This window comes from Ambystoma mexicanum, chromosome 3p (genome assembly GCF_040938575.1).
Source record: "Ambystoma mexicanum isolate Mex_15411 chromosome 3p, UKY_AmexF1_1, whole genome shotgun sequence".
Classification (NCBI taxonomy): Eukaryota; Metazoa; Chordata; class Amphibia; order Caudata; family Ambystomatidae; genus Ambystoma; species Ambystoma mexicanum.
This window is the reverse complement of record NC_090925.1, coordinates 987,184,671-987,208,121: the sequence shown is the minus strand read 5'-3', so window position 1 is coordinate 987,208,121 and position 23,451 is coordinate 987,184,671. Positions and strand designations below refer to the sequence as shown.

The following is a 23,451-nucleotide window of genomic DNA, read 5'->3' as shown; positions in this document are numbered from 1 at the left end:
CTGAATATTGAGAAAATGGTTGCAATGTCACAGATAATCTAAATTCGAATGAGATCACATAAGAACAAAATACTCTTTTCCACTGCTCCCACATGGCATGGGAGCAGTGGAAAAAAGTATTTTGTTCTTATATGTTCTCATTGAAATTTGGATTATCTGCGACATGGCAAGAGAAGCATTTTGCTTATCCACGTTGCTAATTTCGCTTGATTGAAAGCACACTCGAAGTGACAGGTAGAATGTGTAGTTTCAGGCCATTGGCTCTGGATGCCTGCGGCACAATGTCCGATAACTGTGATTTGAGTAGTTGAATATAAGAGAGGCTTACCAGCTTCTCTCCGTTTCTCCCACAGCGAACTGCAGAGAAAACTGCACTCCGTCTCCCGCGCTCCGCGCAGTGTCATAAAATATATGCTAGTTGCTGGAAAAGTCCTGGGATTATGGAAACATTTAAGTAATTGTCAGCGGCGCTGTGGCTAATGTCCACACAGCTGTACTGAAATTGATTAATCCCTCGCTCACTGAGTGAGCCATGAAGGCCTCCATCTTGTTGCATGGGTTTTGAAGAAATCCCATACTGCATCCACTGTATCTATGGTAGTGACTACTGACCCAGGCTGATTATGTCAGCGGAGGTTAAATTACCCACTGCTGGCAAAGTTGGGGGCACAGTCACCACCCCACAACGCGAGCAGAGGAGCTGGCACCGTCTGCGATACTGGGAGTAGGGCATAGGCACTTTCTGCAACAATGGGGGGGGGCGAGGGCACATCCTGCAACTCTGGGAGGGGAGGTGCGAGAACCCCCTGCAACACTGCAATGGAATGGACTCAGACTTTCTCCCTTACTCGCGCTCTCTCCGATAATCGCATTTTCACCCTGTTCAGTCTCCTCAGCTCCCTCAGTCCCCCCTCTCTTCCAGCCTCATTCACTTTTTCTTCCCTGCCTCTCCTTTAGTCTCTCTTTAGGCTGGAAGATATTTCCCCAAACTCTTCATACACTTAGCAACTGCAGCTTGTCTCTCCCTGCTCTACCCTACTCATCCCCACATATACCCATGTTTGTGACTTCTTACTGTCGCCTTACCAGCCACTCTACACTGCTCTTTCTTCTTCCTACCCCTATTATCCATGTGTTGTCTGGACTCTTGTTCACCCTCTCATGCCCCCCCCCCCTTGCACCTTGCCTGTGCCACTTTCTCCCATTATTCATGTAGGTGGAGGGGGTTGCATGCATATCCAGGGGTGGGGCAGAAGTCCTGGGGTCACACTAGCAGCAGATGCGATACACAATCAATGTGAGAAGAGGCATAAGGCCGTAAAATACGAGGGGCGCAGAGGGGCATCCCTTCTATTATAGGAACACACTTCAGTGTGCCCCAAGCCCACTCCTGCCCTCTCCTCACCCCTAGGCCCATGCACTTCAGTGCTCCTGCATTGTGGGGCATCAGGGCTGTCACAGCCTATCTTCAAAGAGGCCACCAAGAGAATGGGCAGGAAGGAGGCATGAGTGGGAGAGATGTGCGAGTACAAGGATGAGCCAGGCAATGGCGAGTACGAGGATGAGGGGGCAGATTAAGAGAGGGGCAGGAAGATAACAGAAGTAACAAGCAGCAATAGAGGGGTGGGGTAGAGTAGAGCGAATAGGCACTGAGGATGCAAAGGATGGAAGGAGAGGAGCAGGGCAGACGGAGAAAGCAGAAGGGATAGGCAAGACGTGAGGGTTAGAGCGCAGTGAAATTAATATGAAGGAAGAGAAGGATGGGAGGAAATGGGCAGTCAAAAACAGAAGGAACAGTCAGGAAGACAGGGGAAGGGACAAGTAGAAAGCGACAGATGGTGCAGGAAAGGCAGGAAGAAGGGGGCAGGCAGAGGTAAATAGGCAGCAAGAAAAGGATGAAGGAGGCAGGAAGAAAGCAGAAGAGAGGCAGAGAACAGGGAGAGAACCAGACTAGTTTACTGCTGGGTCGCGACATACGATATGCCATGGATGCACAAAACATGCGTGCGCTTACGTCCCTCGCATGCATGCACACACCCCTAAGGCAAGATGGCGAGTATGGGCCGTGTTTCAGTGCTTCCTGTCATACGACTTACTGGCGGTTTCTGACCAAACAAGTGTGGAAGACTGCCCAGCCAGAGGATTTCATGGCTGGGACTGTTTATAAAGTACTGATCTTCATTAGCTCATGCAGTTTGGGTAACTGTCCATAGTGTCCGTATGGAAACAGAATCTAACCTGTTTATTGTTTGTGCCAGAGGCTTGCAAGGCTATATAAAGTAGCTCCTGGTTGGGTTAGGCTACTCTCACACCAACTGGAAATTGCCCCCCCCCCAATAACACCTCTGGCCCACCGAGTTGATACATTCTGGAGCCGGGCCTGGATACTATGCATGCCCAACTATAATAAAATTAATGCAGAGTGCCCGCAGCTTACAAACAATGGGAAGCCTGGCAGCCTAATGTTTGGCAATAGGAGAGGACTAATGCCTCCAGCAAGCCCCAGGCTACACAACCACTAACACGAGCTGCTCTCCAATTCAATCTATTCCCTCTGTCCTAGAACCAGGATTGCATTTTAAAAGTCGGAACCTACACACACCCTGCTGGTGGCTTTACAAACAATACATGTGTCTTACAGGTCTCAGAGGGTACAGATCCAGGCAGACCAAAGTAAGCCTCTACACCTTTAGAAGGTACATGGAATAAGAGCCCCAGCTGCCACATACTCCTACATTGGAACAATACTGCACTGCAGAACCAGGATTAACTAGAGGACCGTAAACCAATACCCCTGCCTCTTATACAGATTACTGTGGCAAATAAAACCTTCAAATCTCCTAGGCGATCTTCACAGCAATCTAATAGTCATATTTGATTATTTTATTTAGTGCAAGACAGTAGCGGATGCATTATACATCATCTATGGAAGAGCGGGGCGACCCTAAGTGAGATGCGAAGTTAGTAAATTGTAAAACCCAAACACAGTTCTTTGGTTTGGAACCATAGTGAATTTATTCTTTTTAATCTTGTTTTTAGCCTCACATCATTTTAGAATAATAGTTTACACACACCCTGATGTTGTTTTGCAGGATCAGGTCTCGGGAGGATAGCTCAGGGGCAACACGCTTGCCTTGGAAGCAAGATGACACAGTGCAACACAGGTCCGATCCCCAGGTCCGCACTTAGAAACCTCTCGGTATTAAACGGGTTATAAATAATCCATTACAATGACAATTACATTACAAACTATAATTAGAGGTCCAGAGGAAGGCCGGTAGATCTCAACACCGCCGAAACATCAAGCTTGCAGAGAGGGACAAGCAGCCCTCACTGCAAGCAGTCAACATATGAGAAAATACATCAATATAGCTTTGAAAACGTAGCCCCTATTTTGGAAATATAACAGGAATACATGTGCACTTGGGTGATTAGTGGGAATCGCAACACGTGGTGGGAGTGGAGGAACAGTTCCTCTGCTCTGGTTTAATTTGTTATAACTAATGTATCTATGAAATGTGGTGCTCGACCAATAGATGTTGAATTTGTTTTATATATTTAAGAAAAAAAGAGTAAACTAAATCTGTTCAAAATGACATATACAATGCTTTAGTCATGTAACATGTCGATGGACAAAATGATGCCAGAAAAGCATCAATGCTAAGTTACAAGTATAGGAAACTTGAAACAAGTGAAGAATCAAAGATAAAGCTGGTAAATTGGTCAAAGTATATAGAGTTCCAGAACACTTATTGTTAATCAATTGAAATATAAATAACTTGAAATCACATCCAAAGAGGCATAGTGTTGGGCACACTTCCGTGAAAAATCTTTGATGCGCCTAGAAACACTTGTGTACAGGCACGTTATAAATGATTTACCATATCATAACCTATTGTACCCAACATATTGGCATCCTCCTTATGTAAAGGTGCTCTTAGCTAAGACAGGCATTTAAGTAGCTGGTTCCCACTCAGTGAAACGTAGGCTGAGGCCACAGCCCGATTGCGTATAGGCCATGGACCTACTACTAGTGGCCATTGAAACAGAGCTTGGGGTGTTAACGACTTCACTTTGGTACCCACAGATCTAGTTTCAGGAGCAGCTTAGACCAGGCCCACAAAGACCTCAGGGCATGGGATATATATGTCTCTGTTATATGTATTTGTTTCGGTATGTGAGATGTTGTTTTGAAAAGAGTCTGCTTGACCCGTTGGGACTTTCACCTAGCCCGATTTTTGAGAAAGGCCTTGGTGGACGAATCACTTGTCAAACCAAGATGGGCGCGCGCACACACATGTATTTGTAATTGGTCTGAAGAGACCTACCGATTAATGACTATGAATCAATTAAACAGATAAAACCCAAACAAGAATTATTAATTCATCTTGTGACTATCTGTAGCTTGACGCAAACCCATGAGTACATTTTAATATTGATTATTTTTGTATTTAAGGTGTGGGTATACCTTAAGTACTCAATATTGCGCAACAAGCACTATACCGACGCCTGCTGTTTTGGAGGTTGAGATATTTTTTTGTTGCAGGGAGACAGCTTTTATAGCCTTTTTTGATCTGCTCAGAAAGGTTTGCAGAAAATCTCTGAAGGATAAAGCTGGGCAGATAGGACTGTATGCAGTGGAATGCCTGAGAAGTTGAGCTGGCTTTGATCAGCGAGTTGAATGAGGGAAACTTAACTATGCCAAGAAGCAGAGCTCCATATAAGATTTTTAAGTTGAAGTGTTTTACTCCCTATTTTTTAAAGTTGGTAGTAAAATGATTTTTTAGGGAGTAGAAATGTAAGCCCAATTCCAAATGGTATTATTTTACAAGCGGGTAAACATGTTTTAACGAGAAAACAGAAAGGGTTTTTAAATAATGATTCCTTTGCACATAGGCAATACACATTAAAAGATACATGTTTACTATTTCCAGTCAGGCATTAACAGTAGTTTCTTCCTGTGGTAGTGCGTGCACTACTGGTCCAAATATATCCATGGAGCTGTGTGGGTGAAAGCAGGAGCACAAGTTCCTACGTGTCTGTTTCCTATTTTTTGTTGGGGATATTTTCAAACCCTGCACTGAACTTTGTCCACTGTCTGCAGATGGAGCAGAGGCCCGGATCATTTAAACTGTGCATAAGTCCTGCAGCTCAACGTACTTGATAATTTTCGCACACTTGCCCCATGGTAAAGCCCTCCCAATCTGATCCGAGTAAATTCAATCCTAAAAAACTCCATGTGCATTAGCATGAGTGGTATGCCCAGTCTCTCGCATTTCAACAAAAACCCTAAAGGAGGCCTTCGTAGAAAAATCTGTTTGGAAAGACCCTGCACGCCAGGACTAGAAACCCTAACACTCACTGGTGGAACAAATATCCCCACCCCTAAAATTTGATTGACCGGAACCAAGACACAGATCTCACAGTGTCCATTTCTCCCATCTGTGGGAGACTAACATCTCACAGAATCCTGCTGTACCATCAACAAAACCAACTTATTTCTTCTTTTCTACTACCCTGCAGACTTAGTGCTACGAAGTGAATTGAAAGTGGCACGTTGCCATTGTGCAAATTATGAAATCATCACCAGAGCTCTTCTGACACCAGACAGAACACCAGAGCCACAGTCATGGCAAATGTACGACTAAGATTCGTAATAAAGAATCTGCAGGATCTTCAAGTTAACTTGCAGCAAAGGAATGCAATGATCGTCTTCTTGTGTGTCCATTATGCACATCTAGCATCCTTTCTGATGGATGCTCATCACCTGGTACAGTGTCACAAGAGATCTTTGTCGAAAAAGTGATTTCCAATTCATTTTCATACTGTGAAACAGTGGAGAGACCTTTGTGGCAGTGCCAGCTGGGGCATTGTATCTACTATTTGTAGAAACACCAATCAATGACATTTCAGAAACAAATCCTGCAATTAATCATCAGGTCTTCTGAACAGGGGGAAAATTCAGAGGAGCGTAGCAGTGCAGGCCACATTTAGCAGCCAATAATTCTGAGCAGTGGGTGCCTAATGCAGGTGTAATCAATACAGTCCCAAATTTCCTTTTGTCCCGTTACAACCGTTAGAAAAAAATAGAAGGCATCTCATGTCAGGAGTCAGGAAAAAAACCTTTGGTTAAGGAGCTGGGGTGAAGGTTTCCCTTTGTTTACAAAGTCTTTGTTGGTGTTTGGGCAGAAGAAACTTGGGACTTCTGGAAATGTCACCATTTGAAATCAGAGAAGGCTCTAAAAACAAAATAGTGGGACCGGGCAGGTCAAAATTCTGTAAATAAAGCTCCAAGAGCCTCTGTCTTTTTAGAAAATGGCTTAAAGATAGATTTTGGAGGCTTGGGAAAGCCAAGCTAAGCCTGCCTTGGTAGCGGGGGGTTAGGGGGTAATGCACGCCCAACTAGGATTCTAGCGACTGATTAAAGAGGTGTGAGTGGTTCCATTAGAGATGCAGTCAAAGATTCCAATTGCCAGATCCAGACATAGATTGGTGTGCCACCATCATAAGCAATGTGGGCAGAAATTCCTTCAATGTCAACAATCTGAACATTCACTCCATCCCAAAGTGGCCCTGACCAAACCCCAATATAGGAATAATGACCCGATGAGGAAAAAGGAGCTAGAGAGCATAGCTGTAATTTCAATCATATTTATGCAGAATGGGATGGTGTAATAAGCTAGCTAAAGTGAAAAGCATGAGCTCACTAATGCCGGTCTCTTTGCAATAGAAAACTAGAATATCTGAATCTCGTCTACTTTGCCAATCAACTTCAAGTTAAAAAATGTTCGACTTCCACCATTAAAAACAAGCATATAATCATGACAGTATATTCACACACATAAAAACATAACCATATGTTAAGTGCCACAACTTTGAGTGTAAACAAGTTAAAATCAATCTAATCGTCAATAAAATTCCCTCAAGAACATCAGGCACCACGCCGTACTTTAGCTGCATACCAAATGCACTCAGAATCACATTTAGTGCTTCCTTTTTCCAAGTCTGCGTAAAGGCAGTTTGATGAAACTTTTCTTTAAAATAACATTTACGTCAAAACATAAAATCTGATAAGCCATGCCACAGATGGCCTGAATGAAGCACCAACTTGCAGAGACGGTTCAGTGGCTCTTATTTTTTGGGCAGCGGTCTAAATGGCTATCCCCATCGCTCTAACCTGAGAAGGGGAGGTCCCACCCTAACCCAGGGGTCGCTCAATCCCAGGCTGCTACTAGCGATCGACAACCCCTACTATCTAAAGTGCTACATTAATATCGGTAGTGGCCTAAAAAGAAAAGGCTTTTCTATCTGAGCGTTCTCAGGGAACAATTTACGGGTTCCTCCCCACTGGTTCCACCGGGAATGATTTGCGACTGGCAGACACCCTGGGCTTCACCCTCGCTGTTCCTTCCACGGCCTATTGTTCCTTTCCTTGATTCGCTCTACTGATCGCCCTCTACTCTACTCTGCTTCCTTCTTTTCTATCCACCATCACATCTCACTTTTCCTCAAGCTCCTTCTACTGTTCCTCCGAATGTCCTGCGCTACTGTTTCTACTGCCTCTATGATGTTCCTAACACAAAGGTCTACACCGACCCGCCAATCCCACTCCCTCTTACCACTTCTCTCTCGTTAAACTTCTACTCCTTTCCTCTTCATTCTACCACTCTCCCCTCTCCACACCACTATCTCTCCCCGTTCTACACCGCTACTCTCTCCCTTCTCGACCTCACTACTTTCCTCACACTATTATCTTTCCACATACCACATTCTTTCCCTCAATCACTCTCCGTCCACTTCCCACACACCTTCTCATTTACTCCCTACTCTTTCTTGCCACACCATTCATACACACACACACATTCACATGCATTACAACTTCTTCTCACTTACCAATACCTTACTTTGCATACCTCCCGTTACATCCACCTGAGAGCTCCTCTGCACCATCCATCTTCAGCCTGGCCACCTGGTCCACCTAAACTAACCTCACCTGAAAAACCTACAACTCCCTGCCTCCCATCTCTCCCTTTATACTTCCCTCTTTCTCACTATTGGTCATCTCTTTCCACTGTTTACCCGAGCCAATCCTGCGATGTTCTCTCTGCTCAGGGATTGTTGCAAACAGAAGATACATAAGGGGGTTTAAGCCCAGTCTCTTTTCCTTGTGCCGGTCTTCCATGTTTCAGTAATGACACGCCGCGTTGCTGGTGTATGGGGCTCAAGGCTCAGTTCATGTGAGGGGCCGTCAGTCTGCTGGAGAGTCTTTCTGTGACTCTCTCCCAGAGAGGTACAGTGTCCAGTAAGATTGTATTCTCATGTGGGCTTGTTAGATAGGTTGTATGACTCAGGAGGTGTCTCGCGGCTCTCTCCCATTCATGCGCATTGTCCAAGGAACGCTCTTTATGCGTGTAACCCTCCACTGCCTCTGGTCTTCGCAGAGCCTCTCTCCTGCTGAGTGACTGATTGTCAGATCACCGATCATTTCCTGCTCCCCATACTGTTAATAACGGTTCTTGGGCTCTAAAACAGGTCACTCAGGGAAACGTCTGTTCTGCCTGTAAAGCTACTTCTCGTAAGGAATGCTGCATTCTGAAAGAAAAGAAAGACTGGGCAACATTTTGCGATAAAGGTATGATGTGAATGTCAGTGGTACTGTAGGCAATTAGGTTGGCACTACAAAAGGGACAAAGATTGGAGCCTTGCCAACTGGGTTAGGATTGAATTTAGTTTCCACCCTTGTAGGCCTCCCCCACCCCAGAGAGAGAGCAATCCCCATTTGAAAAGGTCAAGTTACTGAGCTGGTCAGTCATCAGTTCTGCCAATTTCACGATCACAGTTTGTCATCTGGAGAGCTAACTCGACACCAAGGTTTATCACCAGTTCCAAGAACATTTAATCCCATAAGATTTAATAGACATAGCAACCTTGCGGAATGTAGATTATTTAAATCGTTTTCAGATACTAAAGGGTCTTTATCTTTGCACAAAATCCTAGGGAGATAAGATTATTTGCTGCAACCCAATTGTTCATGCAGCAATCTGCAGCTACTGTTACTTTTAGTGTCCTCTGAAGGGCAGCCATATATTCCTCAGTTAGCAAAGGTTAAGTTTTTGGCAAATCCCTGCTGCCACAATTAATAATGAAGCAAGCCCTTGAAGATGAAGGCAAAGAGGTGGAGTTAATGCCAGCAGGGAAGGGGAGTTCTGCAACATTCTATAAATTAAATAGAATGATTAATGGGTGTTCATATGATTGGAACATTCATTGTTTTTTCTTGCCTATAAAGGCCATAACAAGAAAGCAATTAATGATTATCAGCAGTGGAAGAATGACACCAATTATAACCGTCATTCTGAAGAGCTTCTTGGTTTTAGCCCACACAGGAGAGTCCATGGATATTAATTATGTGAGGGTTGTGACAAATGCAGCGAATTCGACCCCTCGCCACAAGGTGGAGCCACGACCTTTGGGACTAGGGAGATGAGACTGCTAAGCTTAACATCCCCTAGCGGACAAGGCAAGTGGGATCCCACTGAGGGCGACGCCTCCCCCCTTAGAGGACAGGCAATCCCTAAATAGGGACATGTGTTATTCTCCCTTGTCTCAAGAATCCCAATTCATTTGTTGGTTACATGGGAATGGACTTGTATAATACAACTATATTGACCAATGGTTGGTATGGATTGATATGATACGGTATTTGTAACGCGCCTATACACAGGTGTTTCAAGGCTCTGACCCTATCCTTAACCTGGATCGGAGAATGGGAGATAAGCCCACCCCGTCATAGCATAAAAGGGGGTGAGCCCATCAGCATTGGTGGAAGGGAAGAGAGAGGCCTGCAGAGCTACTCAAGAGGAACCTCCTCCTGGAAGGTGTGGCCGAGAGAGGTGAGCCTGCGCTTGGCGTGGTGGTGCTTCAACCCACCGTGGAGTCAGCAGAGCACTTGGAAAACTGGCCAAAGCACAGAGCAGAGAGGCCCGGTAAATGCTGGGCACCGCCAAGTGGTAGCGAGACATGGAAACGCTGACAATCCCGTGCAAGGAAATGGGAGTGCCATCGCCAGCAATCACAGGGGAAGCAGACTGGAGGAGACTGCGTCAGCCCACCAAATCACCCAATCACAGGAGCACCGCCTGAAAGCAGAAACAGGCCCAAAAACCAATTCACAACCTAAGGAGGGAAAGGTGGAAGAGACATTTTGGGGCCTGCTTATTTGGACTCTACAACAGGGCTAGTGACCCCTTTTGATGCTGAAACTTAACGGTGGAATCAGAAACCAGCCACCATGATATTTTTGGGCAAAAGGCCCTCATAGTATATTTGTTTAAGTTAAGCAATTTTCCATTTATAGTGGTAGGGACAGGAATCGGGCTAGATTAGATTTCTGGACATCGGACTGAGGTTATTTTGGTAGAACATCTAGATGGGTACCCTTTTAGGCATACTTTTCTTAAGGTTTGGACCAAGAAACGTAGGGAAAGATAGGTTGTTTTGGTGATCAAATAAATGAATACATTATCCAAGATGCCACCTTGACCGTCTCCCGATTCTCACTTACCACAGGGTTCAAAGGTGGGCATTGCTTGAGAGTGGAGCAGAATCATGATGAATACACCTGAAAGTTGGACTGTCACGTTTCGTGCAGAGGAGATTATGAAGGGCCTGGGGTAATACAGATTCAGTCATTTATTTTATTGTACATTTGCAAGGCGCATAGAACAAGTAAATTGTGTTTCAAAGCACCCGTAGGCTAACAGGGAGGGAACATGAGAGTAAAATTAGATTTTATATTGTAAGATAAAGGCGAACCCACTGGCCTTGTGAGCATTCAGAACATGCGAGTGCAGAGAGCGAGTGCAGAGAGCGAAAGTAGGGGTGTCAGGGTCAGTGCTAGGTGTATCAAGTGGGAAGTAGGAGTGAGCAGCTGTAAGTGCCTAGGGGGAGGGGTCAACCACCAATAAATAGTCAAGTGCAAGCCTGTGGTGGCACAGGCCAGTGGGTGCCAGGGCAAAGTGCTGGGACATGCAAAGGCTTTGGGTGATTGGATGGGGGGGGGGCAGGACCCAGGAGCACATATAAGGGCCCTGGTGACCAATCTCAGCAGCTCTGAGGTTAGCAGAGGAGGGAGGATGGGAAGGAGGAGGTGAAAATGAGAGTCTGGAGCTAACGGAATTTGAGGAGATCTGGTTTAAGGCAGAGGAAGGGGGAGGCTGTCCCATAAGAGGGAAACTGCTGAGGAAAAAGATCGGCTAACAGCTTGCTGTTTAGCAAAGCGTTTAAAACAGAGTTGGTTCCGGAAGATCTGGAGGGAGAGTATTTAGCGAGAGCAAGTTGCAGGTAGCATGGTCCCCATTCCCAGCTCGCCTTGTGGATGATGCAGAGGGATTTGAATTTGATCCGTGCAGCAACCGGGAGCTATTGAAGACATACAGTCCCTGGGCTTGAGGCCAAGGATAAGTCTTGCAGCCCTATTCTGGATTAGATGGACGGGTCATAGAGAGGAAGAGGGAATATTAAGGAAAATGCTATTGCAGCAGTCTAGCCTAGAGAGAACCAGCGCTCTAGAGACATTGATCGTCTGGGGGAAAGTGAGGAAAGGAATAATTCCTTTGAGGAGGTGGAGCTGAAAGTGGGACTTCTTGGCAAAGTCCTGAATGTGAGGGATGAAGGAGAGAGAGAAGTCGAAGATGACTCCAAGGTTTCTGGTTTTATATGACGGAAAAGGGGGAGAGCCCATATAAGATGGCCAGAGTGAGGGAGAGAAAAAGGAAGGTCGAAATGAGGTGTGCAAGAGGGGCAGAATAGTTGTTAAACAGCCAAGGAGAAAGGTTGGAGCGCTGGGGGACGGTGCAGGTGGAGATAGAGGCTTATGAACAAGATATGATTTAAAGGTTCATATGGTAGAGAGGTGGTGGGGAAAGCAAGCAAAAATGCAAATAGATTGTCCCAACTTGACAGCCAGAAGCTTGGGAGAAAAGCAAACAAAGTGCGAAGAATGTATGAAGATACAGGGCCAAAATAATATGTGAACAAATGCAGAAGATGGCCTCAAGAAATCACAGGTGGTTCAGGATTTAGCATAAGGCCATAATGGAGAAAGAAAACAGGGTTTATTGAATACAGAGCATTTGAGAGATCTTTCCACAGTCCTCTGGTGAAGGGTGTAAAACCATCTAAGCTAAAGGCAAGACAGGGTTTCCAACTAAAAGAAAGGCCAAACTCTCTGAAGTGGTAGCTATGACACCAGAGCAGTCAGGCTTAACTCAAGGGATGAGGAAGTATGACAGTGAAACAGTTATTCCCAATAGCTACCCCTTAGAAAATAAACCAAAGTGGTATGCTAATGAAAAATATTCTTATTATAAAATCACATGTTTGACAAGACCAGTATCCTAGCCTTGCGAAGAGGGGGCAAGAGCCACTCTCAAGTGTGGGTAAGAGAGGTGTGGAGAAATCCAGAGCCGGTTCTAACCTTTGGGACCACAGAAATGGAGACCAAATTTGTTTACCCCAACCCTGTGTGCACCAGCCTTTTCTCTAAACACATATGCCCACCAGTATTTGTATTTATTTACAGAAAACACCAAGGTGAGAACGAAGACAGACAACAAAGACAGACAAACAGATGATGTCCAATGAAAGAATCAGCTGCAGCACTACATGCTTCAAGTAGCCGAAAATAATGGAGAAGCGCCACAACAGACCTACACACTACAGCTGTTCCCCGAGCACTACAGCACTGTGAGTTACAAGACTGCCAAAGTTTGTCTACAAACCCGAACTGACTGAAAGACCGACTAAACCACCGGGGACATTGTCCAAACCCTACCCGAATGGTCTGGGTGAATGGACCCAAAACCAAGAACGGTTGGAGTACCCTTGTTACGCTGCCATGAACATTATGCAGCAAGCCCGCGCAGAGACAGTGGGTGGCGCTTTGCCCCCTTTTCAAAGCTTTCTCTTGCACATGCACATCCAGGGGTGGGAATAGGACTAAAGATTGGATAGGGAAAGTGACTAATCCCAAGGGAGGGATGAAGAGGACGCAGGAAGTGTGGGTTTTTCAGATGAGGTCAGAGGTGGAGGATGACCAAGAGACCAGTGTGAGGAAGGGGCAGCAGCTTGTGAAGGGCATTGTTGGAGCAGGTGAGGTGTTGGCTTAGGAGTAAAAGTGCTTCTGCAGTTTTAGTGTGCATGTTTGTGTGGCGAGTGAGTAGAAGATAGTGTAAGGAATGAAAATGACGAGAATTGCATTGGGTGAAAGAAGGGCGATTGCGTTGTCTGCAGCATGGAGTAGTAGTGGGAAGATGTATAGTAGGGGTATGAGGAGGGTAGTAGGGGTAGAAGGAGAGTAGTAGGGGTAGGAGGAGAGTAGCAGGAGGAGAAGAGTATTAGGGAGAGGAGGAGAATAGTAGGGGAGGAGGAAAGTAGTAGGGCAGGGGAAAGACGAGAATAATGGGAAAGAAAAGGAGACTAGTGCAGGAGGAGGGAGTAGTTGAGTGGGATGAGTGGTAACATCAAAGAGTGGAGGTGAGATGTAGGTGAAGTGAAACATCTGAGGTAAGGACAACGGATGGGATGAGGAAGTCGGAGCGAGTGGCAGTAAGAGCAGAGGAGAAGAAGAGTTAACACATCCCGCTATATCAACCCTTCATGACTGTTACAGTCTCTGACATCTGCCCACTATTGTAAAGTAACCGCACAATTGAAATGCCTCCATCTTCTATATTACGTCATGTGTACAGTGTTTCTAAACTTTCACTGCTTATGTAGCCCAAAGCTAGCTGGCTAGCAACTATGGGATGTGCAAAATTCAGGACTATGGGAGTTTTTTGTCAAATTGTACGCTCCCTCCTCGCGGAAAAGGCTTGATGGGAGTGACTATATATGAAAATTATCCCCTCTGTAAACCTGAATATTACAATCTTATGGCACTTCTAGATACTTTTGTTGTGGGGCCCTTTTGGACTGTTTGGAAAGCTGTGATCAACCTTTACATCTAATCCTTATCATGTGGCATGAAACCGAGGTTTTGTGCTCCAACTTGCTCCATGTGGACAGAAAGCCCATTGTTCTGAGGCAGTATTTTTTGGGGCTATTTCGTGTACTTCTGTGCCACAGGCGACAGGGTAGATAGCATACCACCCTGCGCTTAACTGCACCCACATGAGCCAGAGTGCAAAGTTGGTAGCAATGTTCATGCCCCTGCTTTAAAGGAACTTGTGCTCAAGCCCAAGACTTGGTCGACAGAATATTTGTACAGATATCAAGGACATAAAAATGGTGCGGATATGCAGCCCTGGCGGAGCCCTTTTTGTGCAGCTATTCGATCAGGCACATCTCCCAGTGTGGCTCAAAGAAGTCATTGTCTTTTCTCCACAGGTGAGAAGGCTACGTCATGCTCTACTTTTATATGTGGACAATAGAGTAATGTGGGTTCTGACCGACTCCAGCCAGCCTTCAACATAAGCCGAGGAAGGTACTCGTGCACACCGGTCTGAATGGGCTCAAGGTACACTTCAAACCTTAGCTGGAATGTCCACCAAAATCAGAAAAGGGGCACGGCTAGGATGGGAACAATGGAGACTTTTCCACTTATATTATTGCTTTGGCTGAATGTGGATTGGCCCACTCAGGAAGGTGTATTCTGCTATAATAGTAGCATTGGTCCTTTATGGGTCATGGGATGCGACCTGTGTCCTGTAGGCCATTCATATAGCTCCGAAGGAGAAATCTTACTCTTGAAACTTGCGCTGCAGCTTCGCTTCAGGTGGCAAATTATTTTCGCCGCCTGGTGCATCGCTGGTGTAAGTCGCACCTGGACTCAGATTCCCATTCACAGTCTTCTTCTCACTCTGTCTATGATGAAGCCTTTCTCTTCAAGTGCTCCTACTATTCAGACCTTCTTCACTCTCACCCCCAATGACTTTTTCAAACTTTGTCTCACAGACTTTCTCCTCTTTTTTCCTGATTTCACCCTCATCTCTCCCCTTTCGGCCACTGATCTTGCCTCTTATTTTTCTTCGAAGGTCACTCTTCTATGTTCCGCTAATGTTCCTTCCTCCTCTTACCCTACTTCCTCCGTCCATCCTCAACCCACTGTCTTATCCTCTTTTGTTCCACTCTCTACTTCTGATACTGCGTTCCTTTTGGCTATAGCCCATCCTACTGCTGTTCCCTCTGATCCTATATCTTCTTCTCCAAGACCAAAGGTTTCTCCTTCTTTGCTGGCTTATCGCACTTCTCTTTCTAATATTCCCCTTCTTTCCTCAACTTGTCCATCGTCATATAAAAATGCTACTATTCTTCCTATCCTAAGAAAGTATTTTGCTCGACTTATATCTCTTCTTCCTTATCCTCTTCCTTATCTTTCAAAGCTTCTGGAGTGCCTGGTTTATTCCCAAGTTTCTCCTTTTATCTCTTCTAATTCTATTCTTTCTCATTTCCGTTCTACCATTCTACTGTAACCACACTACTTTTTTATGGCTGTGATTCTCTTCTTTCCATATGTTAGTCGAAGCACACCTCTATTAATTCTTCTCGATTTATCTGCTGTCTTTGACACAGTTGATCACTCTCTGCTTCTGTCTTCTTTCTTCCATTAGGTTTTCTGGCTCTGTTCCTCTCTGGTTTCAATCTTATTTGTCTAAATCGCACTTATGCTGTTCCCTGGGATGGTAAATTCTCTCCTACCATTCCACTTTAACATGGTGAACCTGTTCCTCAAGGTTCGGTCTTGGGTCCATTTCTTTTTACACTTCTAATCTCGCCTCAATTATTTCTTCCTTTGGGTTGTTTCACCGTTTCTATGCTAATGACGCCCAACTTTTATCCTCTTCCTCCATTCACTTTATCTTAACTTCATGTCTCTTGGCCATAAGTCTTGGATGTCTGATCATTACCTTGTTCTTAATCCTTCCAAGACTGAAGTTATTTTCTTTCCTGATGTCACTATTCCCCCAACCGTACCACCCCCATCCAATTCCTTTCCCCCTTCTCCCCATCTTCTTCTGCTCACAATCTTTGTCTTCACTTAGACTTTTCCTTTTCTCTTCATATCTCCCTACTTTCACGCTCTTGTTGAGCCCAGCTTTTTAACATTTGTAAAGGCCCAGCCCTTTCTTACTTTCAGTTCTGCCAAGCTATTAATTTCTTCCCTCATCTTTTCTCGTCTATTCTAGTTCCTGTATTCGGTTTGGCATCCCAGCCTCACCTCTTACCTCTCAAGTCTATTTTCAATTCTTCTACTGGTCTTTTTTCTCTTTCGCCCTTTCACTTCATCGCTCCCTGGCCATCTTCGCTAGGCTGGCTATCCTTTCACTCCCATCCAAATTACATTTTTTCTGTATGGACTTTAAATCCCTTCACAACCTCTCCCCTCTATCTTTTTCTTCCTTGATCTCCTTCTATTCTCCCTCTCGCTCTCTTCGTTCCCAGTCCCTTTTTCTTTTAGCTGTCCCTCTTCCACCCAGTGCCTGGTCCCAATTTTGTTCATTATTCTTACTGGCCTCCTTTCATTGGAACGAGCTCCCACTCTGTCTACGCTCTATTTCTTCATATTATCTTGTTTGTGCTGCTCTCAAAACTCATCTCCTTTCGTTTCCTTGGTTATTTGTTATTGAATTCTCATTAGATGTACTGTGACGTGAGGATTTGTACAGCCCTTTGACGTAAAGCGCTTAATAAATACAAAATAAAAACGAAAAATACTTGTTATTAAGAGGACTTCAGTGAAAGACATGCATAGTTCTGATAAATGGAGTGGATGAAAGTAGACCTGGTTAAAACTTTTTAATTACACCAGTATTGCGTTTACAGTGCTAATTAAGTCATTAGCTCTCCGAAGACTGCTTTGAGAAAACACTGGCAGGCACTCCGAGCACAAAGTTTGATGGTAAGGCTTATTAAAGCTAGCTCAAAGAGATCCCAGGAGGATGTATTATGGGCGGACAGGGGCTGGAAATGGGTGAAAATGGCCATAGGTATTAGCATGGCCGCAGGCAGTCAATGGGTTGGTAAAGAACTAAACAACGCCTACAAGCTTTGTGTCCCTTCTCATATGCCATTTCTCCCTAGCTGTACTCCAATACAATAGATTTGGATTATTAGTGGGTACTTTAGCACCAGCTAAAAGCCAAAACTGAAAAAAACGTGTTGGGCTTGGCGTCCTATCCCAAAATGAAGCATCAACACTGCGCTTCACAGCAGTTGGAGAGGTAGGTGCGTTTTTAGTATGCTTCTGTCCTCTTCTGGCTCATCTGTGAGCTTGATTTCTTGAATCTTTCAGGAAAATAAAATTGAGTTTTTGCTTATTCCAAATAGTTACTGATGCTATGCAAAGGTCCTGATGGATGGGTCATTTCTTTTTGCATGCGATAAGTAGTAGAGAGAGCCCCCTTTTCTTTCATTTAAAATGTTGACAGGTAGGCACGCCCCCTGTTTACATTCTTAGTCCCTCCCTCTTTTGATAGGCTTTGATATAAACTTAATATAAATTTGATATAAAAAGGATATACTTTTTTATATAGTTTTTATATCAAATGTATATTTTATATAAAGTGGGTATACATTCTATATTATTTGCTATAAGTGAATATACATTTTATATAAAATCTATATAAAGATTGGACCAGCGGGCAACCGTGTTGCTTGGTTGAGCACAGAGCGAAGTGAGCTCTGAAGACAGGGACTGTGAATCTAGGGTTTTGCAAAGTGATGCAGTGATGATGTAACAGAGGGGTTCTGCCCTGAGGTGATAGGAAGCAGAAAATTATATCAAACAATGATGATATCGTTTTAATATAAACATGCTTGTAAAATTAACATAAGTAATATTTTTAATATAAAAATCTATATAAAAGTCAATACAAAAAATCTTTTTTGATATATAAATTAATTCATATATATACACACTTCCCCCCCACCCAACTTTTTTTTAATATCAATTTGATGTAAAAATTAATATCAATATCATATGAACTGGTTTTGAAACAGTAAATAATGAAAAGCAGTTTGCTTTATAATTAAAGTGTGTTTCCCAGACCCTGCACAAAAGTCAAAATATTGTTTTGGGAATTTACAGCACCACTCTGGCAACCTGCATGTGTCCCTCTGCCGCTCAGTGACCCAACAAACAGCTGTGAAACAGCTTTTCTGGGGGTTTTATCTACGACAAGGCTTGTGGAATTCCCAGGAATGTGGTGACTCACATAGCAGCATTCTAGCCACATCAGCAGAAAACACAGACAGGTCTTTATGTTTAACTTGCCGGAATACAGGATGTCTGCAACACCCCAAGAAAATACAAAAGGCCCAATTTATCATCCGTTTCCTAGGTAAGCGAAGTCAAGTCAACATAGCCCAGAATTTCAGGGAATCTAATTCCCCTGCCCAAGGGTCATTCTGTGCCTGCTTCACTCCTTTCTCATGACCTTATCCCCCTTCATAATGAACTTGTCCTTAACTGGGCCACAGCTGACAATAGATGCATGGCCAAGATCAATGATGTGTAAAGTGTTTCAGCTGCAGACAGCTGCCATCATTTGCGATTATGTCTCATACCTCACCACACTACCTCCATGGGTTTTGGACAGGTCAACACAGAAGGGGTTTATGCCACAAAGCCACATGGCTGCTAGGTAGACCAATGCACTCTAGACAGTTGCTTTATCACCATCCATAAGCAGAAGTACTGACCTAAACCCCAAAGCATCAGCACCTTGCGTTAAGATCAGATTACTAACATGTCATATAAATTTAGCAATTGCAATACTACGTTGCCTTCATGCCTCGGGCTGACACTGACAGTGGCAATAATTACAAACATGCTCGGACAGCGAGATGGAGAGAACTACCTCTCCATCCCCACAACATGCCTTCAGTATAACGTTATCATCAAATGATTCCAAGTCCTGCATGGGTAGGAGCAGAAAATTGAGGGAACACAATCATAAGCCTGTGCTAAAGTGGATGGACCTATATGTAAAGGGACACCACTTTTTCAAGTTCTAAACCTTTGCATCCCATCCCCTTCCTTAACATGTTTGCGGAAAATGACTAAGTCGAATAAAAGCTACTTGACTGACTTTTCCTTAACAGTTAGGGTATCACCTTCAGAAAGGGGGCGTCATCCCATAATAATGAAGGAATTTTGAAGGAAAGGGAGCTTGATTTGCTTCATATCTTGCTCCGAGACACATCGGGGTGCCCTGGAACAGCCTTACCTGTCCAATCACCCCCCCTTACTGCTGGTGTTCCGAAGGGTCAATCCTGGGTCCACTTCTCTTCACTCATTATACCGCTGCTCTCGACACCTTGATATATGGCTTCGGCTATCAACTCTTCGCTTATGACAGTCAGATCTTCTCCTCTCCCTCCTTATCTATTCTATGGTATGGTAAAAAATGTCTAACGGTCTCTTTGGCATCATATACTGGATGGCATCTCACTCGCTTATGCTCAACTCCACTAGGACTGAAGTGCTCTACTTTCCAGCTGAACAGGCTATCTCTCCCTCTCCCCCACTTCCCTATTAAGCTTCTGTTCACAACCTTGGTGTCGTCTTTAACCCATGTCACAACTTCTTGCTCTACAATTCCAAACCTGTCACTGCAGCCCAGTTAATTTCCTCAACATCAGAAAAATAAGACATCTTCTCTTCAACACTGCAAAGAACTAATCTCCTCTTTGGTACACTCTCGATCTGATTACTGTACGAGTCTACTCTATTGCCTTCCCAACTATGCTTTTTTATTTCTCGAATAAATCCTCAACTTGCTGTGCGTACACTATTCAACCACCTCTGCTTCACCTTCACCTCGCCAGCCTGTCCTCAGTTAGGCTGGCTATCTATGAGACAGAGGGCAAAGTATAAACTCATTCTCATCATCTTCAAAACTAAATGCAGAGTTGCCCCACCGTACCCATCAGCCCATATCAATTTCTACTCTCCCCCTCGGCTCATGTCCTTGTCACCTCTTGTACGCCTTGCACTCACTCATTTCTGCTCTTCTCGCTCCCTTTCTCTGGAATGCTCTTCCTCTCGGCACTCCATCTCTATTTAATTCCAACCCTCCAGCTCTCCTCCTTTATGAAGAACCACTCGCATAGCATTCAATGCCACCACATGTCCCGGGTCTCCTCTCCCCCAACCTCTCTACGACATCTCCACAGCAGTAATCCCTCACCCCTTCAATCTAAAACGTAGAACTTTCTCCACTATCCCATTCCTAGATCATGCCTTACTGTCCTGGTCCATGTTTCTACCACCCCTGCATCATCTGGTCTTATATGCACATGATATATTCTGATTTAGTAGTGTTGCTTAATTAAACAAACAGCAGCTAAGCAGCCTTTAACAAGGACCTGTAAAAGGGAAGGAAGGTTAGACCTGGAAAGTGGTGTCCTGTGACATGAAGTCATCTGGTCATCATAGTGCAGGGGCTTTTTACCAGATGGAAAAGAAATGCGCTGTCATGGGATGCTGCACAAGAGGCTGCTGTGAAGGGACCATATCTCTATGAATCACTGAACAGGCTGTGCAGAGAGATGAAACACTGGGATGTTTCTGGGTGTGAGAGCATTGCTCACTTCCTATTACCGATTCTAAAATAGAATTTAGCTGGGTTACTGCTGGGATCCGATCCGATGGCGAAACCGGCTGGAGGTGGCGGAGCAAATGTAGAGATGATGTGGTTGCCGCAAGGAGATGGGTGAGCTTCTGCCGGGAAATGGGGTAGAGGGGGCCAAGATGGCCCAGACAGCGGGTCAAAGATGGCCCAGGCAGCGGGGAACAGCGTGGGTATAACAAGGTAGCTGGGATGAGCTCCCAGAAGTCAGCAGAGCAGACATCACGAGATGTAGAAGCAGATACTAGGTGGTGACAGCGCTGCTCCAAGGAAACAATGGGGTGGCTAGCGGAGCATAAGGGGGCTGCATTCAAACGGATCACAGAAAAGCTACTGAGTCAGCTGAATCAAGGGTGCTTTGAGACCGTGCCCCTCCCTCCTTAAATGCCAGCTAAAGTAAACAAACTCTAAAGCTCCTAGTCTGCAAGATGGGATAAGGCAGGCAGTCAATATGTGAAAATAGTATTTAGTGGCTACATAAATGAAAACAACGGACCTCATACACAAAGAACTGTAAAAGACATAACTACTCCAAGTAGGGTGACCATCTCAGACCTTAAGCATTTTACTGGCTTTCAAGCCTCCGATTGTTACAAATGCATTATGGACCAGGCTCACAAACAGATTTCACACAAAAGGCAGCAAGAGGGTTACATTAGTTTGTTGAAAGAAGACCTGTGCTAAATGGAATTTGTGATTGAAGCGAAGGGATCACTAAAGGCTGTCGGTTGGAAACCAAAATTATGACCCCTGCTACAACGAGCGCCAAGAAGCACACCGGACTCAATTAAGGCATCATTACATTTCTGCAGGCCACCCAGCGCTAAACAACTATTGCATTCTCCACCCTAACTTGGAGCACACACCAAATGATTCCACCTCTGTTCCAAATCGATAGCCACGCACACAGAGCAGACTCACACGCCAGATTGGACTTACTTGTCTTCCCTGTTCCGGTCCAGTGAGTAGAATTGCTTCCGCAGCCATCTAGAGAGAAGACATATTATTTGGAGTCACACACTCTTGCCAACAGAGCCTCTGGACAATTGTTACAAATTATCATTTTTCAAGCACCACAATTCTGAAGAAGAACCAAAGGTTCTTCTGCCACCATCATGCTGAACTGTCAATCTATTTGCCTGTGATGATAAAATGTTATTCGACATTAAGGTGGGAAGTCAATGCCCTAATAGGTGCTTTTAATCCTCACTCTTTCTGCTACTCACACTTTTTCTCCTGCACAACACCCCCACCATACCTTTAACTCCCACTACTTCACAGCCCTCAATTTAACTATAATACTGATCTAACCCAGTAAATATTTAAAGTAAGTGCTGTGAAGTAGGATTGCCGTGTGAGCAGAAGTTTAGTTTGTATTGCCAGGGATCATGTTTATGTGCAAAGTGTGTAACCCACAAGCGTAGCAATCCCATATGTGTCGGTCTGTCTCGTTACTGCTGCTCCCTTGCTTGAGTGTCCCTGCCTCGGTGCCTCAGTTTACGCATATGGTGGTCTCACGATACAGGCTTTTGGAGGATGGGATTTGGCAGAGTGAATGACTCAGTTGGACCCATCAGGTCAAGGCAACAAGGCACTGTTGCATGATTCTTGTCTGGCACTGGAAGGCGTTCACTGGCAAGAATGGTCTTGCAGGGGTAGAAAATGATCCTTCGGTCGAGACATCCTCTTTAAGCACAAGGATTTGTCTCAGCCAGCAACAACATAATGGCGGACACGCTCTCCTTACGGGAGTTTGGAAGATGTGGGAAACTCTGCCTTCAATCTTAGAGGTACAGCCATTCAAACTTTTGGTAGCCAGCCAATCACTTGGGACTGTGATATTCACACTTCGCATGCATTCTCCCATCCTTTGTGTTGGGAAGTGTATTCCTGGTCAAATCTCTAGACTCTCTTTCATGCTGGCTTCGTCCAAGCATACGCAACCCTGACCCAGCAAAAGGGGCTCAGACAAGAAACATGCGTATGTGGTTACCCAAGTTTCATCCATGTCCATGCAGGAGTGGCTTGCTTGACTATCTGGCAACAATCAAGTCAGGTAAGGAAAGCACTGAGCAAGTCACCATTTGTTTTGCATCCACATACACATAGGCAACCGGTTCTGGGTGTACTACACTGTACTGGACTTTATAAGGTGCTCTGTAGTGCTTTTCTTGCACTACATACAGTAACCTAACTAGAATTATGTAATCTCCCGCCAACAGGTGTGGCACTCCTAGCCAGTCATGTAAAACAGTGCAACAAAGGTAACATGTCAACTCTATGAAGATGGAGGTCAGGAAGATGATGGAGACGGATTGCCGGCGGGAAGGGTGCTTCGTTATTGAGGTCCCTTCCAAGTAATACAGGTACAGGTCCTCTGTTACAAGTCTGCAGTTACAAGGTCAGAGTTACAGGGAAGTACACAGGAAAGACAAGGGTACATCCTCAACTCATCCAGCGCAAGTCTTACTGACACTAGCAGAAAGTTCACCCTGCTCCAGGCATAACATTCAACATGACATCATTCAGCGGCTCATGCACTCGCCATCACTCCGACATTCTGAGACACAGATGGGAGCCGATGGGACAATGTCGTTGCTGGAGCCAGAGAGGCTCTCTCAGGGCACATGAACAGGATGTGCACCCTCTATGAATCCTCAGATTAGCACCAATCATGGAAAAGGTGAGAAACCAGTCAGGGACAATGCATAAATCACAAGGGTCCCTTTGCCAGAGTTGCAGGCTAGGACTTTTGACCTCACAGTAGAAACCTTATCTCCCTGTATCAAAAAGTTCTTACGTTTTTTCTCCCAAGAAT

General features: G+C 44.8%; 1 protein-coding gene across 1 annotated transcript in view; it reads right to left on the bottom strand.

The window, feature by feature from the left end:
- PLCG1 (phospholipase C gamma 1) overlaps positions 1-23,451 on the bottom strand; it is a 1,097,362-nt gene that overhangs the window by 669,530 nt on the left and 404,381 nt on the right. Inside the window, exon 4 of the mRNA XM_069652272.1 lies at positions 21,573-21,620. Within this exon, the coding sequence (XP_069508373.1) occupies positions 21,573-21,620 (48 nt within the window). The remainder of the gene's footprint in view (positions 1-21,572; positions 21,621-23,451) is intronic.